This window comes from Liolophura sinensis, chromosome 1, assembly GCF_032854445.1.
Source record: "Liolophura sinensis isolate JHLJ2023 chromosome 1, CUHK_Ljap_v2, whole genome shotgun sequence".
Taxonomy (NCBI): domain Eukaryota; kingdom Metazoa; phylum Mollusca; class Polyplacophora; order Chitonida; family Chitonidae; genus Liolophura; species Liolophura sinensis.
This window is the reverse complement of record NC_088295.1, coordinates 59,397,944-59,414,740: the sequence shown is the minus strand read 5'-3', so window position 1 is coordinate 59,414,740 and position 16,797 is coordinate 59,397,944. Positions and strand designations below refer to the sequence as shown.

Genomic DNA, 16,797 nt, shown 5'->3' with positions numbered 1-16,797 from the left:
GATGTGACATCAGAGTTCCTAGATACCGTCATATGGCTCATAAAGCCCAACCCTCATCACGTGATGTGACATCAGAGTTCCTAGATACCGTCCATATGGCTCATAAAGCCCAACCCTCATCATGTGATGTGACATCAGAGTTCCTAGATACCGTCATATGGCTCATAAAGCCCAACCCTCATCACGTGATGTGACATCAGAGTTCCTAGATACCGTCCATATGGCTCATAAAGCCCAACCCTCATCACTTGATGTGACATCAGAGTTCCTAGATACCGTCTATATGGCTCATAAAGCCCAACCCTCATCACATGATGTGACATCAGAGTTCCTAGATACTGTCCATATGGCTCATAAACCCCAACCCTCATCACATGATGTGATATCAGAGTTCCTAGATACCGTCCATATGCCTCATAAAGCCCACCACAGTATTCAAATACTTCAGGTACAGGAATTTTTTATGATACTTTCATCCACAATTCTCATTGGAGAATTGTTAGTAAAAAGCAGCCATCAGCTCAAGTAAGGCCATTTCTGGGTTGTCTTACAAGAAGTTTGATGGCGGAAACTTCCACAAGGAGTTTGCTCTGATGGGGACAATCTGTAGTTGATCACCTGTACAGTATTATCAGCTGCAGGAAGCAGACTTAAGCTGAGGTAAACACAGATTATAAAAAGAGTCTTCATTAAAAGTGTCTACTGTTCTCCACTTGATCCAGTTTTCTGTGCACAGTGTTTCCACAGATTTGAGTGGTCCGTAGAAATGGGGATCCTGTTAACGAAAGAATGAATAAATAAATGTAAACAAACTGCAGGAATACATGTAGACTGCAAATATGGGACACGAATTCTGAGTGGTATCCGCTCTGTTGTAACATTCCCCTCTCTCTCTATTCCCCAAAAAATGAAAAGAAAAATGATAATCCAGTCTGACAGTCATAATAGGGTTGTAAGGCAGCCACGTGTAATGTACCCACTACATGTTGACACCCATGCTCTCATCTGCCAATGGAACTGTAATGATGAGTCAGGCTGTCCTGTTATCACAGCACTGTGGCAGTGACAAAACTAAACTGAATATCCTGTAAGTGAAATCGTTCATTATACCACTGACTGCAGAGAATGGCATGTGCACTGGTTGTCAAAACGCAGTTGTCTCCCCTTACCAAAACAAGCAGCGATGCTGGATCTTGACAAACACCCAGAATGCCTTTGGAAGAATTATCCGTGCTTCCTCCTGTCAAAAAAAGACACCTTTTTATTGTAATTGAGCAGTAACAATAAACAGTCAATTCAACCATCTAATGCCAAGTACTGGGTAAAAATAGAAGTGGAGATCCAATTCTTTATGATTCAGAGGACAGACAACAAATCTGTAAAACATTTTTAGGGCGGCTACATGTGTACACACCAATATAGTGTTACATCTTAATTTCTATGGTTTCATAATGCAGGTATTTATTAATACATATTCATATTTTACCCGCTGTGAAGTAGGCAAAGTACACAGACCATAAGAATAGGGGAGTTTCAAGCTCAAACTCTTTTGTTGTTAATGCTAAAAATATTCCAACTGTACCATGACTTGTGAAAAATGTTAGGCAACCCATGTTGACATTAATTTATGGATTACCTGTCTCACACTATTCCAGAGGGACAAATGACATCACCTCTTTCTTTTAGGAACTTCTCAAGTTCACAAAATGGTCAGCTCTTAAATTTTTCCCATTGTTCATCTACTCTAAATTGCTTTTTGTAAAGCTATTTTCAGATGTCTATGTTACAGTAAATGTGATGAAAAATAGTTGCCTAACATTTTGACAAATCCCACAATACAGTTGGAATTTTATTCTACCTTTAGTAATAGAACAGTTTGAAGTAGGAACTCCCTGTCGTAAAATGACTGACATTGAACCCTTACCCATCATTACTGGGGAACCCATCTGGTCAAAATGTTTAACTAACGTGGAAATATGAGAAGCCAGGTCATCCCCTGAAGTAATGTGCAGGATTTTGGAGGGAACCTGAACAATGAAAACACATTTGTTACATTCATGTGACAAAAAATGACATTACTGATTCGTAAAGTTCAATCAATTTTAAATTACCAAGTTGATGAATGTAACCAATTCTCACAGTTCACCAAAATTTAAATGTTTACTATCACTATGTGCTTTGACACATACATGTAGAGATCCATTTATATATGAATAAAACTGGAGAAAACCAAATATCTCATAACTCATGTATATATTTGAAGAAACTGGATTGCATTGGGGTAACCCACCAACCTTTGGTAGTTAATGACAAAGTACAACGATATGACATAAACACAATCTCACCATACTAGTGGAAGACAAATGTCCCTCAATGAATGATAGATACACAAGTATCATCAACTGCTTATTTTCACTAATTAAGACCCCGACATAATGAGAGTGAGTGCAAGATTAATATTTTAATTAGTTGTACTAAAGAATATTTGCCTTCCATGATGGCTGTCAGGATCTATTGCTTACTTACATCATACAATGTGTCCAGACATAGACACACTTCTACACTTCCAATCCATTGTTTGGAATCCACAAAATCTTGCCCTTTGTCTCCAATTTTCATTAAGGTTTTCTGGATTTCTGGTAAGCTTGGCACCTCAGCAATCTGTCCTTGGCCTTTGACTGACATTTGACCTTTGACCCATGAGCACAATGTCTGTAAAGTGCGATATCCACAACCCCAACCCTGTAGAAGTTAAAACAGACATTTTTACTTATATGATACTTGTTTCATGCCATACTCAAGCATTTTTCTCTTATTTGATGACGGTAAATGTTTTTGGACAGCAAATCTCCCAAATAAACTACTGACCTTTGGCGTATTACTAATGAACTTTCAAAGTGCAATGTACAGACCTTCAGCCATATTGGTGGAAGTAAGTTTATTTACAATGAACATAAGACTGGTCACAACAAGCGCTCTGACGTTGGTTCGGGACCATCCATGGCCAAGCAAAATTTTGCCAAACTTAATGTCAGAGCAATCTTGGGCTACTTTAGATGTAACTCTGTAAAGGTTATGATTATGTGAAAATGGCTGAGATTCCAGTTTGCACAATTCTTCTATATAAAAGAAATCCAGTTTGACAGCTATAAATATAGCCTACTTTCCCTGTCATCAAAGCCATATAAAAATAAATATAATACAAACTGTTATACTTACCCTGTCATCAAAGCCATCACACCCATAATGGTAATAATGGTATGATCCCTTCACAAGAGTGACCACATCGCCTGGACTAGGTAATCCTTCATGGACATTGCTCAGCAAATATTGGGGTGACATGGTTCATCAGACTGAAGTGTAGCTGTCCTTGCTTGTAAGATAGTAAACAGAAATTAATATAAGAAACATATATATAAGCAGGCAAATACATAAATACCTTTACAAACACATTTACAGGTGTGGTTTTGGGCCTTGGAAGCATTATAACATAATTACATGTAGCTACATAGTGATCTGTACACAATGTTAACTGTCATGTCAACACTTTCGATCACCGCATTATTTATAATATTTTATATCTGTCTGACCGTCTCAGTGACTAGTCACCATACCTGCCTTATGCACATTGTCCAACTTCATTTTAGCTGAAAACATATCATACTAGTATGCAACAGCAACTATGGTCACTCAAGGTCTAATTCAAACACATTATTACAACTAGCTCTATGAGGCTGCGTGTTTATGGAGAAGCAACATACAATTCAACAAACTTTGTCTTTTTCTTTTTTGCGTTCAGACAGATGCTTGATCACAGAACAGCAGCATAAGTTTAACTGGAATAACTGATTATATCTGCATGTATACAAATATTTTATGACCTGTACCTACAAAACATAGAATTATTACAGGTAGATAACATTACAGTGGTAGTATGTTGCGGGGTTACACATTCCTCTACATATGAAGTCTTGCGTTTGTCAAAGCGCAAATGCCAAAACTTCTATACACAGAAGTAAGTACTTAATTACATTACGTCCACAACCTTAAAACAGTTTGATGATCCCCAGCTTGTCAACATTTACCCATCCACGTGCGTTTGCAACCACAACAAATCGGGGTTTCATAACAACAAGAACTTGTGAATTATCCGGACCTCGATCTACAAATTGTGTAAAAATCATGGTATGAATAAACTAATTCATCTTTACTGGTCATATTTTGTAATGTATTTTTGTTTACATTTGTGTTGAGTTTCTCTTAATTTTCGAAGAAAGGGGTGAACTAAGCAAGTATGAATTTATAAAATCAATTGTATTCCTGCTTTCAGACAAATATTAACCTATTCTGCCCCATACAACAATATTTTATTAAGACTACGCGAAAAATGATTAAGATTGAGTATATTAGTGAGTTTCAGCGACTTACCACTTACCGACCCCTATGGTTAAAACGATTTCAAAGGGAAAGTCCGTTACCATGTTTTTGTCTGATTCGGAAATTGAACACAACATTCACTAACTTCCAGTTTCAAAGCAAGCCGGCATGGCGCTAAATTCGGGTAAGAGTAAATTCTTGAAAATGGGGTGTGTAACTTCATATTTTTAAGTTTCTTTTGGATAAGAAACTCGTAAATACAATTTCTTGTAACACTGCATAGGAGTAATGCAGGCGATGCGGGTTGTTTGATGTTTACACCACCGAAGTAATCAAGTAATTTTTGTTCATTATTACAACAACGACGCCCACTGCGCAATGGTGGTAAGGGCAGTGTTGATATCCAAGTAAATTTTAGAAGATTACCCCATTGTTGATTGTGTACCTGATTCATCATAGACGTTTTATGGCAATCGTAGTGCCATGTCAACATATTTCCTCAATCTTTTAATTCCACCGATAAATCTCTTTCAGACTGGTACAAGCTTAGGTTAGACATCTTTTCCAAACGTCTACAGGACTAGATGCTAGTTCACCAGGTCAAACAATCCACTGCTGTTCGTTGGCCATAGGACTGCAGTGTAATGTTTGACCATTTAACTGGGCAGTTTCAAAACATGAATAAGATGAAAATACCAAAGTTGGTATCCGCCTCTGTGGCCAAAAGAAAAATGCCAGGTTTCAGTTCGAAACATATTGTATCAATTTACCTGATAAATCAAACCATTTTATTGTCAGCTTTTTAAAAAAATGAAAGGGACTTGACTAAGAACTCTGTTTGATATGCAGAATTACATCAACTATCAGACAGACAAATATTGCTACAGAATTCATCATTGCTTATTAATATGTGCCATAAGCATTTAGCAGTGACAGTTGTATTTGACATTATAGTTATTCCATGTGTTTTGTTCTTAATAACCCTGGAATCATGTCCAGTATTTTCATTGAGCGAAAGTAGAATAGCCAACCCCAGCGCTCGGCGATTCTGCCATGCTGAATGATGCTTCAAAGGTGTGACTAATCTAGATGTTAGTCCCGAAATATCTGATTAGCACTTATAACAGATAATGTGATAAACCTGAAAGCATGGTGTAGTTCCTAGAAATTTTCTTGAGTACTATGCAAAACACCAATCAAATAAATAAATAAATCAAATAAATTGATATGTATGCCTTTTGCCTCAAAAAGTATCAAAATAACAAGAAAACAGGCAAAGCTGGTATGTCAATTTTTTTGGAATAGAAGTGTGGAACAATTGAGTCCTATCTAAGTGAATTATTTCATCGGTGTTTTATGTAGTAGTCAATAATATTTCTGTTATACAACGGCGGCCAGCATTTTTATGGGCCTGAGGGAACCCACAACCATTCGAAGGTTGTTGGTAAACCTTCCCATGTACAACTGGAGAGGAACCCAGCATGAGCTGGACTTCGTAGCAACCACATTGGTGAGAGGCTACAGAGTCATTGCGCCGCACTGGCAAGCTAGCAACTTTGGCACGGAAGCCCCTTTGACTTAGCTATCCACCACACATAAAACAACAATGAATGAATCAATCAGAGATGCTGACAGGCTGCTCAAAATCAATCCAAATTGCGGTAAAAACACATCGTTTTCGGTTGTTGTGTTGCAGTTTGTGTGCACTTGTATTTTTTTGAGGAAGCATACACAGAAAAGTGTAACGTGTTACAAAATACGTCAAAGAAACAACAAAAGACTATATTGCCTTAGAGTTCCCCATTATTAACATTATTTTATTCTGCATTTATACTGGTAATATTTCATGTATGTAACTGTAATTCTTCAAACTTTTCGCATGTTTGCAAGGTGTTTATTCAAGCCTGTTCTGAAGACATCATTTTGGTGTAGACTGATAAAATTACGCACTTTGTGAAGTCGTGAAATTGACCAATCTAACCAATATAGTTTTGTCTCCAAAATCAACTTAAGAATGTGTTTAGATTGCACTGAAAGTTGCTCTTCTGTATGCGGAAAAGGTTGAGGAATTCGGATAATATATTCAGATAGATGTTATACAGTGTTAGCTGTCTCCGTATTATGAACTTAATTGTTTCCTAATGTTTTTGTCCCCAGGTGCCCAAGTTTGGAGCCCATTTAGAGAGCTGAATGAAATTGTAGAAAATGCTATCGTTCGAAAGCAGCCAGACTCTGCCCACAACTTGGGTGTGGCATTACGGCGACATAAACCAGATTTCATCTCCCTGCTGCAGAATCCAGTATGGCTTTTCTCTTGCATTCTTTATTTAGGTTTCATGTGTATGATATAAGAAAACATCTATTTATTTGATTTATTTGACTCAAGAATATTTCACTTATATGACGGCGGCCAGCGTTGTGGTGGGAGGAAACCGAGCTGTGCGCGGTGAAAACCCATGACCATCCGCAGGTTGCTGGCAGGCCTTCCCACATATGGCCGGAAAGGAAACCAGCATGTGCTGGACTTGAACTCACAGCGACCGAATTGGTGAGAGACTCCTGGGTCATTACACTGCGCCAGCGCGCTGAGACATGGATGATCCAGAAAACATCTAACACACAAGAAAAATCATATACAAGTCCATAGTACTTGTTATATATTGTATTATATCATAGACAGTAGAAAAGGGAATTTTAATGAAAGTTGTGCCTTTTATTAAGTTAAGAACCTGTTTGAATTTAATCATATTAAAACAGTTCTAATGGATAGAAAATGCCTGTGTTTTTAATAAATTTTTGGGCTAAGAAAGACTTTTTTTGATATCTAATCTTTTTGATGTTAACATTTCCAGCAGCTCTGTCAGTCTTAAATCCCTTCATGCAAGACATCTGTTTAACATAGTCTCCAAATGTTATCTCATCTGTGTTGCCATATTCAGAAGTACTTTGATGTTAAGACTGCAAGTTTAAACCATTACAGTAAAGAACTTTCTGGGAGAAAACAGCTGTAAATCAATATGTACACTGTAAATATATCAGTCTTGTACCTGTTGTCATCTGTCCTCACCAGGCCAAATCGACCCATCACCGTGAGCTGCTGAAGAAGGCCTCATCAGTAGGTTTACCTATGGGAGATGATCAGACCACGCAGACCTTCTCACAACAGTTCATTGACGAGGCTCTCATACTCAGTGACCTTCTTGACCTCAATGAACTCGCTGCGGTAGAACTGCTCATGGCTGGTGAGTGGAAAAGGTGTTTTTTGGGGGGTGGTGGGAGGTTGAAGCAGTCAGAGACCAGAAGGGAATCTATCAATATGGATCTTGCATGACATGAAACATTTAAATCAAAGGCTATACATTTGTTAAACAAAAAGTAAAATGTAATGTAGAACATTATTCAGCTGGGTTTTATACCTTAATTCCATTACTACTGTTGCCTTTGTTTCAAAAGCCCAAATTGCTTAGGAAGAAACAAGATTTGATCCCATTTCTACTTGTGCGCTGTGACCTCAAATACTAAACTCCAAAAACTAAACCCATTGTCATAGGGCAACACCCAGATTATTTAGAAAGACACAGGGGATCCCACTTTTACTTGTGATCTGTTACATGAAATATTTAACTCATAGCCTAAATTGCTTCAGATTAAACAGAACTTTGCTTGTAATTTCCAGCAATTATGAAATTAAAAGTGTTGACAAGTAAGAGATAATTCTGTTAATACTGGTATTTTGAAACATTATTATATAACTGAAAACCTCAATGCCTTCTGCATGTCTTACAGTTCAGCTGTTAGATTTAGACTGCTGGGTCATTAAGCGTCAACATTGTGTTACAGGTGAAAACCAGCAGCCAGACTTCCCGGGTCTGACTCGTGGACTGGTCGCTGTACTCTTGTACTATGATGGCAGGAGGAGTATCGTCAACTCTCTGAGAGCCCTTATCCAATCACGAGAGGGCAGGACATGGACGCTAGGGCTCAGTTCAGAGATTGTCTCCATGACAACCAGCTTCACTGATCAGCTGGTTGAGGAGGGTTTAGTTGACAAGATTCTGGGTGGGTTTAGGTTTCTTTGATAGATAGTAATTAATAGTTGCTTTACTACCCCTAATATATGCAATATTGCAGTTGGTTGTTCTGATAAACAGAAACAAACAAGCTGTACTTGACATCTTGCAAGAGCCCTAGGATTTTAAGTGTAACAGATTTTTGGAAGGCCTGTCACTTTACACTGGATTTGAACTGTTTGATTATTATTTATTTTGAAGTTTTGCTGGTGGAGTATTCTATAATAAAAATGGCTTTGAGTGCTTTATGGACACATGCAGTAGGAAAACAGACGATTTATCTTGTTATGGATAGCTGTCCATAACTGACAAGGGGATTCAGAGAGGTAGAATGTTGGGTAGAGGATTAGCTTAGTTGTCGCTTGTCATGTGGAAATCTTATGGGTGGGTCCAGGAAGAAAGGTAATGTCTTGGCCTGAGTACATTATCACACCCAAATCAGATACAAATCAAAGTAAGCCCATTAGAGGTTATTTGGGAATAGAGACTGTACAAGTCCATTAGAGGTTATTTGAGGATAGGGACTGTACATTACATTATGCATTCCTTTATATACATGATGTCAATATTGTCCTGAACAGATTTAATAACAAACATGGACCTGGCTCAAGAACTGGACAAACTACAGAAAGACAGGGCCCTGGGACCACCGAAACACAGAAAACAGGTACATTGTAGATTACGAGATGAACCAGAAATGTGTGAGGCTGTCCAAACAGCCCCTTTTCAAGGTCATTTTGTTTGAAAATGGTGTCCATTTTGTATCATGTGGTGTGCAAGTGGGAAACTGAAGTTCAGGCTTAATCTGCAGACTGTACTTGTAGTCTTGTTCTGCTTCATTAAAGGTATTTAATAAAATTCAAATCTTGCACCTCCGTCAAATATCCCAAATTCTGTTTGAATTTCTTAGTGTATACACTGGTTTTAGTTGTGACAAGCATCTGTCTTGGAGAATGGTGTTCTGGTTGGTGATGATAAAGTTGCTGTGGGGTGCATGTTTTTATCTCATGTATAGTTTGTATAGGCCCAGCTAAAGTCCGATCGGAGCATCGACATGGGTACCCTAACACCATGGAAGCAATGTCAGGTTGACTGTAGTAAGGGTTGTGTCTTAGAAAGTACTGCATGTTTTGAGCTCAGATTTTGCATACATGTGAAGCATAATAATACAAAAGGAATGTTCTTTGTTGATGCCCTGTGTGCATATTAATAACTGTAAATTACCAAAAATTCACAAACTGAAGTCTCTTGTGTATTAGAATCAGTGGTAAGGTGAATGTTAAGGATGGTGTCTCAAAAAGTACTGCAATTATTCAGCTTGAGTTTTGATGACTTGTACAGCATAACGACATGAGAATATGTTCCATTGTTGAAGCTTGGTGTGCATATTTAGTTCTGGTAAATTACAAATTGTTGGCGTATTTGTGTCCATATTGAGGTAGATTTTCTTCATGTATTAAGCTGAAGTTTTGCATTCATGTTTCTGTTAGGCTACAATCAAGGTGCTACCAAATCTGCTTTTAAATGTGTAATGCATGCTGCTTGTTACTACATTTTGCTGTGTTTTTTTGCCATCAGGTGACAGATTTGTTCAAAGAGATCAAGTGCTCTCTGGCAGAGTGTTTGTACTGTCTGGCCTGCCAGCAACCTCTGTCAAGAGGCGACACCTTAAGGCTGATGGCCTTCCTCAAGACAGATAACTCCGTCAGTGCTGATGGTACTTTGGAACCAGTGTCTGTGTGTCTGCTAATGACCATGTTGTACTGTCTTGATATCAGTATACTGGACCAAGAGGATGCTGGAGGTATTACTTACCCATCTTCAACCTTGAAACATTTACATAGAGTATAGGACTGTTCTGACAGGATTCGTACCTCTTTTTGGTTAGGAATTTTTTGTGAGCATCCATGAAATATTTGGAATGCAACACTTGCTGGAAGCAGTTCCCATATGTCTAAAGGGAAGAAAAAAGGCCTCTTATGCAACTGGTGATAATGGCCTTTTCCAAACATATCTTGTCATGTTTTACTTAGTATGGTAGCATTTTTCATGTATATCTTAAAGTACATCAATTTTATTTTGTAAAAATTTTGTTTACTGCCATTGTTTGGTTTGAAACTTAAGAAAAAGTATAAAAAAATACAAGTTTGGGCATTGTTTGTTTAGAAACTCAAGAAAAGTTCGTCAATAATTTTCTTAAAACATAATTCATGAGACTCTCTGTTAGTCAGAGGGTTTTAGTTAACTTTAGTATCATTCATATGCTTTTATTAGTATACAAGTGTGACTGTTACTCTTTGACAGATTTAATCCAAGCCCTGCCGATCATCAGCGACAATGATTACCTGCCTGAGATCCACAGAGAGATGAAGTCTTCCCAGAGCTGGGCCTGCCCAGGTCTCAAGGCCACTGTACAGTTTGCCTGGTCATTGGCCTTAAGGCAGCTCTCACAATATCAGGGCTTAACAGGTGGGGCATTGGCTTGTGTGTGCGTGTTGAAGAGATTAGATCTCAGATAGTGCACATTCATGATACAACTGTATACAGGGGCAAATACAGGTTCAGAAATTGGGTAGCAAGCTAAGGGTCTTTTTTTTTTTTAAATAAGAATGTGCAACAGCAATGAGGAGGTACATGTCGAGAAAATTACATCTGAAAGGGAATTCCCCAACATGTAATTTTCTGCGGAAATTATTTCATCAGTCTTTTTCTTTTATTTACCTTTTTCAATAGGGTTGAAAAGGTTAGAGGGAGTGTGGGTCACTGCCTGAATTTATATTAATTTGATTTGTATTTTACGCCGTACTCAAGAATATTTCACTTATGCGATAGCGGCCAGCATTATGGGGGAGGAAACCGGGCAGAGCCTGAAGGAAACTCACGACCATCTGCAGGTTGTGCCAGACCTTCCCACTTATAGCGGCAGCCTGAATTTCGTGTTTTATGTGTATCTGAATGTTTTTACCGACAAGCAGTGTGAATTTGGTGCTGCATTTGTAGGTTGTCAACAAAAAGTCTGTTCATCACATTTTGGTGGTGTTGTAAAATTTTGCAGTGAAGGCCACAAGGTCTGGTGTTAATCCCCATTCTGGCTGGTGACACTTCAGCTTTATGTAGGAAGAGGTTTTCAGGTATTTGGTAAGGTGCCTTGATTTCCAGAAGATGGCAGAGGTTTGTTCTTGTCATGTTGGAAGACGGTATTCAAACAAATCAATAATTCCAATTTCAGTGTGTGTGGGAGAATTCTGTGAAGAGGATGAAGCTATCATGGATGTAGCTCTGGCTGACAACACTTTTCTCTTCCTCAAGGAGTGTGTCGTGGCTTTTCCAGACTTCCATAAAGAGGCGAGTTTGTTCACAGTTTATGTGGTTGATTGGAGTATTATTATGCTTCAATAAAGAACTTCCCAGGTGTGTAACGGTAGTCAGCTTTATGTGTGAAAGAAACCAAAGTAAACCATCACTATTTGCTATGTACCCAACACTCCTGACCTCCGTACTTTTAAATAAGTTGTAATCAGATCACTGGCTATTTGAACCTGTGACACCAGCTTTTGTTTTAAGTTGTAATTGTGCATATTCAAGAAGTTAATTCTGCACTAATATTATGGCTGTTTTTTCTTTAATGGTTACATGTAATTTAAAGTGCTGCTAGTAACACAGAATTACAGCTAACAAGAACTGACCAACAAGCTGTGTGTTATGAACGTAGGTTAGTTTGAGTGGCTTAAGATCATTTGTTTATTAGTGATACATGCATGTTAATTTTTGTTCTTTCTTTTTTTTCTGTAGGAGTTTTATCTGAGACGAGTACATGGATTGATCACAGATTTTATTTTCCACATGCCATTAAAGGTTAGGGGAAAAAAATGATTACCCAGGTTGAGGTTTTCTCTCAACATCAAAAGTAAAGTTTCTTATGTTATAAATTATAACAATCTAAACGGACATTATCATGGTCAATCTGCCAATTTCATGGTAGGAAAAATATGAAGTTTTTGGAACTAGAACTGGGCATTTGTAGAGCACAGGTTTCAACCAGGTCTGCTGAAAGTTCAAGTTACCTCCCTTTGTCCCTACATGTATGAAACAGTTTTCCATTATAAGAAAAAAGAAATCCGTCAGCACCCTTTCTGTGTAGATTTTTGTGGAAATGTGACTAAATGTGCTTCACTCTCGACAGTTTAGTTGTAGATTTTTAATAAATATACATGCAAAGTGGTTGGTAATTATTAACTATATTTTGATAATAAGTAGATAAGAACTGAAGTAACATGCAGTCATGGGTTAAGCATAGACGTAGCTGCATTACTTTCTGTTCTCATGTTGTTCGGGTTTCCATTTTTTCTCAAGTGGAAGGAACTGCGTAACCGTGGCGATGAGACAGCCCGCCTGCTCCAGGCTCATCAGTTAGAGGGTGTGGAACCTTCTGCAAATCTGAGGAGGGACTTTGAGCATCTCCTAGAGCTGGTAAAATAAATAGCACTTCTGCTTTTACACGTGTATCTGAAACCTAATGCCTGCGGGGCAAAGTGGTTAGTGTGCCAGCTCGATAACTTAGGAACTCACTGATGCAGACAATGTGAGTGCATCAGGCTCATGCCGGCTTCCTCTCTGGTCAGAGGTGGGAAGATTTTACTGCGGATGCTCGTGGGTTTCCAGGCCAGTTTCCTCCCACGATGATCCTTGCAACCGTCGTATAAGTGAAATATTCTTGAGTGCGACGTAAGACACCAATCAAATAAATAGATAAACAATATCCTCACAGGCATTTGGCACAATAATTTGACCAAAAGCCTTCAAATAGGTGCCTGATAACACACATGGGGTGATCCAGGAAACCGCGGTTCAGTTAAATATGGAATGTTGACAACACAGGTTTCACTATTGTTTCCAAAGGGGTGTTTTAACTGATGTCAGGCATATGTTTGAATAATAACTAATAACTAAGTAAATAGAGGCAAACACTTTAAAACATGATAATATGATTCAAGGAAACACTTTGTGTTAATATGTGATCACAATAATGCTGAAAGCAACTTTAAACCTCAAAGCTAACAAGCCTTGCAAGGAAGGGCCACTGATGTCATGTATGTTGTTGTGTTTTGAGCTTTTTGACTCATCATGTACAGGGCTGTCTACATAACACTACTTAATTGGTAAGTACAAAAAATTCATCTGATATATATCTTTTCTAGTGTGGAACATCAGCACATTTGGGGAGAAAACAAATGTATGATTGTGTTTCAGATAAGTGACTTGTACTCTAAGGATCCCATGGGGCTGGAACTAGTGACTGATTACTGGTGCCCCCCAGAACCTTTTGGAGCCTCTACCATGTTTGGGAACATGACAACAGCCATAGGACACAGACCACCTCAGAAACAGGTCAGTGACCTAGGTCTGCTGACGTCAAGTTTTTCATTCTAAGAACACACAATATTTAGCACTGATTCTGTGTGATTTTTTTTCAGATATACAACTACATGTACTTCTTTCTTAACCATGGTTAATTTTTTGTGATAAAAATACAAGTGGTGAGCAGTTATTAAATATTTCATTCTTGAGTACAGCATGAAAGACCAATCAAATAAATAAATAAATCCGATATGTCTTGGTAATAAGTGGACAATCATGGTAAGGCATAGATGTAGGTGCTTTCCATAGTCAAGGTTGTATATTATAGATGCAGACTTGTAAGATGTAAGATGTAAAATATGACATTCAAGAACAATGTTATAAATCATTAAATGACTGTCATCCTTAATGGTTTATTTGGGTTTTTTTTTTAGTGTGGTCATAACATCTGGAGTGAAGTCATTTGTGTTGTACCTATTTTTCTTTCTTGGAATATTTATAAATGGTGTGGCATTTTTGTTGTCATTGTGTTAGGTGAGCCTGTACAAGTTTGTGAGGTTAGCTGGAGACTTGCTGCCCCCACACCTCTATATCCCCTATATTGTCATTGTGTTAGGTGAGCCTGTACAAGTTTGTGAGGATAGCTGGAGATTGCTGTCCCCATACCGTTATATCCCCTATATTGTCATTGTATTAGGTGAGCCTGTACAAGTTTGTGAGGTTAGCTGGAGACTTGCTGCCCCCACACCTCTGTATCCCCTATATTGTCATTGTTAGGTGAGCCTGTACAAGTTTGTGAGGTTAGCTGGAGACTTGCTGCCCCCACACATCTATATCCCCTATATTGTCATTGTTAGGTGAGCCTGTACAAGTTTGTGAGGTTAGCTGGAGACTTGCTGCCCCATACCTCTATATCCCCCATATTGTCATTGTTAGGTGAGCCTGTACAAGTTTGTGAGGATAGCTGGAGACTTGCTGCCCCCACACCTCTATATCCCCTATATTGTCATTGTGTTAGGTGACCCTGTACACATTTGTCAAGGTAGCTGGAGACTTGCTGCCCCCATACCTCTATATCCCCTATATTGTCATTGTGTTAGGTGAGCCTGTACAAGTTTGTGAGGATAGCTGGAAAGTGCCTGCCCCTATACCGTTATATCCCCTGTATTGTCATTGTGTTAGGTGAGCTTGTAGACATTTGTGAGGATAGCTGGAGACTTGCTGCCCCCATACCTCTATATCCCCTATATTGTCATTGTGTTAGGTGAGCCTGTACAAGTTTGTGAGGATAGCTGGAGACTTGCTGCCCCCATACCTCTATATCCCCTACATCCACATGTTGACAGGCCTGGCACACGGTCAACAATGTGCCTACCATCTCTTCCACCTGCTGAAACTCAATGGAACTAGTCAAGGTAAGGGAACTTGCTGGGCTGGGATTTGTTTTGCTTGTAACTTGTAAATTATGCGCTTAGGTACCTGTTTTTATATTTCATGCATTTTTTCTGCGAATGTGCGCAAAACTAACAGTTTGACAAACTATTTAATGAAAATTCTAAAGACTTTGTGTTTGACCTGAAGAACGTGATATTGACGAGATTACTACTTTTTTGGCAGCAAAATATTTTTTCACTTCACTTGAAATATGAATATTTTTGATAATATTATTTATAAATATAACTTTAATATGTGTAACATTGACTCAGCTTAGTGACCAGTTAGCTCTAAAAGTTTTTAATGCGTGCTTGGTTCCACAAAGTCATGTCTAACAAGTCAAAATTTGAAATATGATTTTAGAGCTTATTTTTGGGTCCTAGAAATTAAAAGTTTGACGATCTCATTATTTTTTAGATTAAGGCAGATGTGGCAAAAAATTGAGCATTATGGTGAAGTTTTAAATTTTGACTTGACTCAGAAATGGCGTTGTGAAACAGCTGATGGAGCCTTAATCAAACCTGTATTCTGACTGCTTTCAGTTTTATGCGGTATTTTATATCTAATCCATATCATAAACACCTGTGGTTCCAGGAGGTTCTGCTAGCCTGGTGTCTTGGGATCACATCTTCTTCTCTCTGAACCAGTACTACACTAACCTGAGGAAGGAAACGCCCACCTCCAGTGACAGTGCGGCCCAGAGATACCGGCACTACCATCGGGGCATCACCCCCCAGGAGCTAGAGGGGCTCCTGTCTGTCCTGAGGCTGACTCGCACAGTGGCAGAGGAGGTGAGTAGTTGACTGAATATATTAAAAGGAATAACTCTTGTAATAGACCTGCAGTTCTGCATTGTCAGTCTTGCAAATGATAAATTGTGCTAAAGGCATTAAGAATACAGTAGTCTCAGAAGTGCCGATTTAAAATAAAGGTAATGTTTATGATCTAAAGTAAATGTATGTAGCAAGCATTATAAGAACAATCAGTTCAAGGTTGGGGAAAATATGAGAGCAGGCATTGCATGAGTCCGTAAGCACATAAACAAGAGAGGTGAAAGTAGTCAGGAAGATTAAAAATTAGGGCAGTGTGATTGGTTGAAAGTAAGACATCAGTAGGGAAGTTTTGAGATGGAACTCTTATGTTATGCTGGATCATGTGACTTGAGAAAAGGATCCTGTGAACACAGGCTCTTTTTCAGATGCCTGTGATGATAGTAAATGTTGTCATAAATATTCGCATAACATTTCTGACAGGTTACTTGATAGTGTCGAACATCTTTTACCTTCTTTCTACCTTAAAGTATGAACTCGATTGTCCTTATTAATTTAATTATTTATTTATTTGATTGGTGATTTACGCCGTACTCAAGAATACTTCACTTATATGACGTCGGCCAGAATTATGGTGGGAGGAAACCGGGCAGAACCCGGGGGAAACCCACAACCATCCGCATGTTACTGGCAGACCTTCCACTTACTATTTCTCTCTGGAAACATTCATGTAAACATCAAATGCTGGCTCGTCCGGTTAGGTTGTTTATTTCAAGTTTGTTAATGCC

The 16,797-nt window shown here is 38.5% G+C and overlaps 2 protein-coding genes across 2 annotated transcripts in view; one reads left to right on the top strand and one right to left on the bottom strand.

The window, feature by feature from the left end:
* Positions 1-464: 464 nt before the first annotated feature.
* On the bottom strand, positions 465-3,361 carry LOC135461959 (ufm1-specific protease 1-like). Its single transcript, XM_064739264.1, has 5 exons — positions 3,220-3,361; positions 2,527-2,742; positions 1,925-2,027; positions 1,170-1,240; positions 465-775 (listed from the first exon to the last, which is right to left on the bottom strand). Exons 1-5 carry the CDS (start codon positions 3,340-3,342, stop codon positions 632-634), a joined length of 657 nt encoding a protein of 218 aa, XP_064595334.1. The 5' UTR covers positions 3,343-3,361; the 3' UTR covers positions 465-631.
* A 1,184-nt stretch (positions 3,362-4,545) lies between these two features.
* Positions 4,546-16,797, top strand: part of LOC135462742 (nuclear pore complex protein Nup205-like) — a 36,797-nt gene continuing 24,545 nt past the window's right edge. Inside the window, exons 1-13 of the mRNA XM_064739979.1 lie at positions 4,546-4,561; positions 6,535-6,677; positions 7,448-7,619; positions 8,218-8,436; positions 9,029-9,114; positions 10,026-10,251; positions 10,752-10,916; positions 11,677-11,792; positions 12,240-12,302; positions 12,801-12,917; positions 13,698-13,835; positions 15,070-15,220; positions 15,834-16,030. Coding sequence (XP_064596049.1) covers positions 4,546-4,561; positions 6,535-6,677; positions 7,448-7,619; positions 8,218-8,436; positions 9,029-9,114; positions 10,026-10,251; positions 10,752-10,916; positions 11,677-11,792; positions 12,240-12,302; positions 12,801-12,917; positions 13,698-13,835; positions 15,070-15,220; positions 15,834-16,030 — 1,809 coding nt within the window. The remainder of the gene's footprint in view (positions 4,562-6,534; positions 6,678-7,447; positions 7,620-8,217; positions 8,437-9,028; positions 9,115-10,025; positions 10,252-10,751; positions 10,917-11,676; positions 11,793-12,239; positions 12,303-12,800; positions 12,918-13,697; positions 13,836-15,069; positions 15,221-15,833; positions 16,031-16,797) is intronic.

Bases quoted from the DNA above. Each gene is read 5' to 3' on its own strand.
- LOC135461959 (XM_064739264.1), bottom strand. From the start codon at position 3,342: ATGTCACCCCAATATTTGCTGAGCAATGTCCATGAAGGATTACCTAGT. The intron at 2,028-2,526 runs GTAAGTAAGCAA...TTCATTGTTCAG, and splicing joins GTCTGGACACATTGTATGAT to GTTCCCTCCAAAATCCTGCA. The intron at 1,241-1,924 runs GTAAGGGTTCAA...TTTTTTTGACAG, and splicing joins GGGTTCCCCAGTAATGATGG to GAGGAAGCACGGATAATTCT.